The sequence below is a fragment of the Pterocles gutturalis genome, unplaced genomic scaffold (assembly GCF_000699245.1).
Source record: "Pterocles gutturalis isolate BGI_N339 unplaced genomic scaffold, ASM69924v1 scaffold50886, whole genome shotgun sequence".
Classification (NCBI taxonomy): domain Eukaryota; kingdom Metazoa; phylum Chordata; class Aves; order Pterocliformes; family Pteroclidae; genus Pterocles; species Pterocles gutturalis.
Genome location: NW_010107432.1, coordinates 16,535 through 23,163, shown reverse-complemented (window position 1 = coordinate 23,163; position 6,629 = coordinate 16,535). Strand labels below are relative to the sequence as shown.

The window sequence follows — 6,629 nt, the reverse complement described above, 5'->3', positions numbered from 1 at the left end:
CTACAAGGTCTGGCATCAAAGCACAAGATGGGCCATGAAATCAAATGAAGTACATTCTTCTTTAAGAGGACAATATAAAGTAATTGTTTCACTTTAAAAGGAAAATAGTAATGAAGCTGTGTTTCCACTATAGGTAAATTTTGAAAAATGGGCACATGGAGAACCAAACAATTATGATGGAAATGAAAAATGTGGCGTATTTAATGGCTACACTAATATGTACTGGAATGATTTATTTTGTGAACATATGCAGGACTATGTTTGCCAAATAAAAAAAGGTAAGATAATTTTTTTCATCAAGCAACTTTTAGAGGCAGATCCTTTCTGGGTCAGATCACACCATCAGCACGTTTTAGAGCCAGCTGTACCATCAAGCACAATGAAACACTTAATACATTTTAATTTAAATAAAAGCAGTTGGAAACTATGAATTACATTTTAATTTAAATAAAAGCAGTTGGAAACTATGAATTAATCCATGAGATACATGTGTAGGCCTGGGATGTATATGCAGCATGTTAAGGAAGTAAAATACAGCAGCCTAAACTTGGGCAGAGTTTCTGTAAGCTTAACCTGTGATCCACTCTAACATGGCATTTTGCTGAGTGTAACATCTTTTTGCAGATATTCAGAGAAATTCAGTGGCAAAAATAAGCATACTGAGTAGCCCTTAAGATTCATTTTATTACTTGGAATTAAAATGCTAACAATTGTGTAAAAATATTTAATTGAGATATGTCTGAGAAAGGTAATATACTCAGATATTGATTTACATTGCAGGAGCATCACTGAAACCAGAGCCTACTTCCACATTCAGTAAGTCTTGCTTTCAAAAACAGAAATAAATTAATGTATAATGATGTTAATTTCTATTACAGACTGCATAATGTTTTACTTTGCAGGTTATGAATATACTGTTAGTGAAGATGACTGGATAATACATAATCACAAGGAATACTACTTCAGCAAGGAACCAATGCCTGTGGAAAAAGCCAGGGACTTTTGCAAGAAGAATGGTGGTGATCTTGCTGTCATTGAGAGTGAAAGTGAAAGAATTTTTCTTTGGAAATATGTAAGAAACATGCTGTATTTCAAAAATGCACCATTCTGTCCTGCACTGAGGCACCTTTTTCAGCTAGCTTGTGAAATACTAGAAAGTGGTCCCCATCATAAAAATAATCAGTGCCACCTTTCATGGGCTTATAATCATTATTTTAGACAAATCCTCAGCTTCTTTTCAAGAACACTCTCAGGGTGCAACTTCCAAAACCTTGCTCTGTTTAGCCGAAATCTACAGTTACACTCAGTATGTTTTGTTTTCCAACTCATTCTCTTCACAGAACTCAAGAAAAGCTTTTTCCCTTCTTTGTCAAAACAGATTTCAGATTTTCAGTAAAAGGTTTAAGCCAGAGTTTTTTTTCTAATAGAAAGAAAATACCCTGATGATGATATAATCTTTTGGAAATAGTTTAACACTATTAAAATCAAATATGATTCCATCCTTTCCTCCACTTGACTAAGTACTAAACCCCACCATTTACTTGTAGCTTTTGACAAATTCTCCCTATGCTTTCCTAGAATTCTTTAAAATATTACTTTATTTTATAGCTTGCTTCAGAGGTCATTCTCATCTTAATAACATATCTTTTCACTCCATTTCTTTTTCATGCCATTCTGCTTTTTTGTGTGGGTTTTTTTTTTTAAATTTAAATACTGGAAATCAGAGGAAAATTTTTGCATTTGTCAGCTCAGGCACATAATCCCAGCAACTCCCTGCACATTGAATACTATGCAATTGCACAAACAAAACTAAAGTGGTTTTTGGGAGCTTGTTTATGTTATTTGGAATCTGTTTTCTTACAGCTCATTAAATTTCTTATTTTTTGTGTTTTAGACTTTCTATAAAGACTGGGGAAATAGCTTTTATATTGGCTTAAGTGTGAGCCTTGATAAGACATTCCGGTAAGTAAAAATAAGTTAAGTTTGTCAGACTCATAATGCGAATATTTGGCATGACTGTTGTAAGAGACTGTTGAAGTTCAATGACTGACAAAACCTGTCTACAGCCATGTATTGACATAATGTTTTAAAATACAATTCTGATCCTCAGGTGAGCGCTTATCCCATAATATTTGCACTCTGTGTTTCCCCTTCTTTTCATTCTATGCTCTTGCTTTTGTATTGTAAGGCTGAGATGTTCACTCACAGTCTGTGTGGTATCATACCCTTTTCCTTGTTAGATGAAAGGTAAAATTGGTTGGAGGTCTCTAGGATGTTCCAGATGGTATTTCCAGACACTACTGATTATTCAAATAATCAAAGAAAAAGAAACCTCAAAACTTGCAGTGAGGCTTCATAGTGGTTTTTAAAGGTGAAGTACCAATGCAGGAGAGCCCTGGTCTGGAAGGTGGTTTCCAGATGGGTGTGCTGTCAGAGCCCAGGGCAGGACAGCTTCAGGCTACATGGAGTCATTACTCTTCTACAAATGTCTTTGGAAACAAAGTGCCCTGGGAGTGTCCTAAACCTTCTATGGAGCCTTAGATGAGTTACAGACACAGTTCTCCTGTGGCACTGTTCTTCTCTCTTCCTGTGTCTTTCCCCCCCTTCTTTATCTAGTGCCTTCTCCTGAGCTTTGAAGCTTGATCAGATGAGTCTCAGCCTCTTCATTTCAGCCTTTCTTCTCTTGCCTCAGGACGTCTTTCTTGTCCACAAGACTCAGAGACTGGATAGTCTCATTTGCTACATGTAGCTCCTGCTTTCTACATCGCATCCACTGGTCAGAAAACACTGTTGTTTGTCTGGTTCTTCCTTGCTCCCTCACTAGTTTCAGCCTCCTCCCTGTTGGATGATGGTGTCACTATTTGTCTTTATATTATTCCTCCTGGTTTATTATGTACTTTTTTTTCCCTATTTGGCTGAGGAAGATTTGCAAGTGGGAGCAGCTAGGAATCCTGTTGAATTCCTTATTTACCGTATACTTGCAAACACACGCATACAGTTGCTTAGTCTCCAAAACTGGAAAACACTAAATTTCCCAGGACCCGACATTGTCTGAAGGCTCCCAGTCTTGGCAGATTCCCTGCTTAACTCTCCTGCTTCCAGTACACTGAGGCTCTTTCACATTTTTTTGGTTACTTTTTGAGAATTAATTTGTGAATCACCAAACTAGTGATTGTTGCACACCTGAAAGCAATAGCTGTATAATACTAAAGATTTCCTTTGTTTAACAAAATGGTTCCCAGTGGTCCCCAGTATGTAGTTCAAGGCTCCCTCTTACCCTACAAGATTTTATATTACTGTTTTTGGACACAGGAAACTAGGCTCAGGTTTGTGTTTCTGTGCTCCAGAGAAAGCCAGGTCCAGTGCTGCACTGGCATGTTTCCTGTAGGCTACGAATGCTCAGAGACCTGGGACCACCAGCTGAGATCATCAGTTCAGACCTGGTCCAGGTCAACAGAGTAGGCAGTTGACATAAAGATATTTTTTACTAATTCAAAGCGGAAGGTCATGTTTTTATTTTACCAGAGAACAATATGTGCTTGTAAGCTAGGATATAGGAAACTTAAAATACAATCTCTAATATGTCCTTTATGAAGAAATAGTAACTAATTCCATTAAGAATTATTGTATGACTTCTTTCAGATGGATGGATGGAACTCCAGTGAACTACGTTGCCTGGGCTCCAAATGAACCCAATTTTGCAAATAATGATGAAAACTGTGTGGTCATGTATACCCAGACAGGTGGGTGCTGTAACAACATTCAGACTGCATGGTGTGGTATAGGCTTGGGAGGGCCGTATGTGCAAGGCTGGGTAAGTTCTAATACTGAGCAGGCTGATGTTTGATAATGTTTAAAAACAATAGGAAAACAGAACATGTTGTCTTATTTCCTTTATGCACTTTTGAAAAAATCAACTCTGTGTAACTAACACATTGGATTACTACTGCAATTTAATTCCTAGCTTTGTCAGAAAATTTCAACGTGAACAAATCAGTTGAGCATCAGACCATCTGCAGATAGAGTCAGTGTTTTTTTTCCTCTACACTCTGTCCATTTTATGACTACCCCTGGAGGACATCAGCTCTCTGTTATCATTTGTGCAGTTCCTAAAAATCTAGGGCTTGGGCATGGCTTTGATTATTACTAAATAATGCTATACACTATTTTAATTAAAATAAATATAAATATCCTTTAATATAGAGAGTTGGAAGGAATTGTGCTTACACTAGCCAAGCAAGCACTTAGTCTTCTTTAGAGCAGTTCATGTCTTCGACTTTTAAACATTTCTAATTTCAAAATCTATAGTTGAGGTAATCTTGCTAGGCTCTGCTAGAAGTCAATGGAAGTGAACACTTTTAGGGATTAAATAATATTCAGAGATCTTCTTTAAGATAAGATGAATTATGTCCTTCACTGAATTATAATAACAATATGTCCATTAAACATAAGGTGTGTTTAGCTCTGCTGTAGATATTTACCTTGTAACTGTCTGCAGCTAATGAAATAAATGTTAATTTCTTATTCATTCTTAATCTATACAATGAGGATGATGATATTAAGAAGAATTTTTTTACTCTGAGAGTGGTGAGGCACTGGAACAGGTTGCCCAGGGAAGTTGTGGATGCCCCATCCCTGGAGGTGTTCAAGGCCAGGCTGGATGAGGCTTTGAACAACCTGGTCTAGTGGAAAGTCTCCCTGCCCATAGCAGGGGGAGTGGAACTAGATGATCTTTAAGGTCCCTTCCAAACCAAACCACTGTATGATTCTATGATTCTATGTTATATTCTTACATCACACCCCCATAGGGAGAAAAGAGACCTGAGGACTGTAAGACTGTGAGAAGCTCAGGTAGTAAGGTAACAAGGACCAAGTATCTAATATAGACAGAGTGATCTTAGAGACTTTACAGCTCTCAGAGAAGTGAATTAAGCATTTGAACTAAAACTCCCCTTTGGCGATGCTATGGTTTTGCAACACTGAAATATTTCTGTTCTCAGAAAAAATATTTCTATTCTGAATTTTGCTGGAAATCTGCACGTTTCTAAAGAACGTACATAAAAATTACTCATTATTTCTGGGGGAAATAGAAATATTGCAATCAGTTCTACTTCTTATGATAGATTTGCTTTAGGAAAGGACACTTTTTATCCCAGTCTTAGTTGCATTTTATTTTTCTTTTATTCTAATTTGCTTTCAGGTACATGGAATGATCTCAACTGTGGCAGCGTTGAGTTATTCATCTGTGAAAGGCTTAACAATACTGTTCGTCCAACTGTTGTTCCCACTTCACCACCACCAAAGGGTGGGTGTCCAGAAGACTGGCTCCTCTTTGATAACAAGGTGCAGTATGAAATGTCAGTGTATTGTATTTACAAAAGAGCAGAATTAAAACCATCTTTGGTTCAATTTCTCAGTTGTAGCAGGGTTTTCAGTTATCGCAAAATATGTTCTGATTGTGTGTATTTAGACTCTAAACGATTCCTGAAAAACAAATTATAGCCTCTATTGGGATCACAACTGTTATGAGGAAGATCATGAGCCCTGCAAGAAGAAAGCTCCATCTTATACTTTTACTAGTGTTTAGTGTTGCCAAAGACGGCTGAGCAACTTTCCTTGTGTGGAGCTTTTTATATTCTTGTTTACTGTGCTGAGCTTATCTGGCTGTCACAGATTGTCTGGACATTTCTTTGTTCCTTGCCTACAATAAACTGGCTCTTAAGCCCCTAATGTACCTTCCTTCAAGCAAATTAATAATTATTTTTCTATAACCAAACACCTGTTATGGTTTCTAAATAACCAAGTTATAAGCCTCAACACACTTTATTATGTAAGGTCACTCAGCCTTCTCAAAAGACAAAAGTTCAGGCTAAGAGAGTGTATGTATTTCAAATGCATAGATTGTCATCAGCAAAGCTATAAAAGCTACAAAACAGCAGTGTACACTGTTGAGAATACACCTAGCAATGAAGATGATCCTTGACTACATTGTCTTGTCTAACTCCGTCTCTCTCTTCCTTCTGGCTAAGCCAAGATACGATTTCAGTTTGACAGAGCTCCTTTGACTGAAATACACTGGCTGCTGTCTCCTCTTTCCTTCCCTCTCTCAGTGCTGAGGAAAAGAGTCACAAACTTAGAGCTGGTTCCACTTCATGGTGCTATCTCAAGCGAAAGTGTCTCTCTCTTCCTTACCTTCTGGAAGAGGAGCTTCCAGAGGCTCATTCCTTGACTCCTTTCCCAGTGTTTAGACACCACTTCCGACGGTCATGGAGCTACCTTCCTTTTGCCCAACTTTTTCCCCAAATTGCCCAATTAACTTTTCAGTTTGACAAAGCTGTCTAATGATGTCTTGGTTAAATCTTGTAGATCATATTACAAGAAATGGTAAATTTGTGGTTTTCTTTGTAATGTCAGAATCATTCTCTTTCTGTGACTATCCTGTGAGAGCCAAACCTGGTAGGTCAAACAGGGCAACAGAAGCTGAGGTGTTTGGCTTCAATTACGTCTTACCTTTGTTTGTTTTCTGAGGTCTTCTTAGGCATTCCTCCTACAAAGTCACACCACAGAAATGTGCTCAGAAGCTTTAACATAATTTCTACTGAAATCATAGAATCATAGAATCATAGAAT

At 37.6% G+C, this 6,629-nt stretch overlaps 1 protein-coding gene across 1 annotated transcript in view; it reads left to right on the top strand.

Annotated features, from left to right (window-relative positions):
• The window catches only part of LOC104472408 (macrophage mannose receptor 1-like), a 32,227-nt gene that overhangs the window by 13,245 nt on the left and 12,353 nt on the right, over positions 1 to 6,629 (top strand). The window contains exons 15-20 of the mRNA XM_010088085.1: positions 134 to 278; positions 781 to 816; positions 903 to 1,072; positions 1,895 to 1,962; positions 3,643 to 3,743; positions 5,201 to 5,343. Coding sequence (XP_010086387.1) covers positions 134 to 278; positions 781 to 816; positions 903 to 1,072; positions 1,895 to 1,962; positions 3,643 to 3,743; positions 5,201 to 5,343 — 663 coding nt within the window. The remainder of the gene's footprint in view (positions 1 to 133; positions 279 to 780; positions 817 to 902; positions 1,073 to 1,894; positions 1,963 to 3,642; positions 3,744 to 5,200; positions 5,344 to 6,629) is intronic.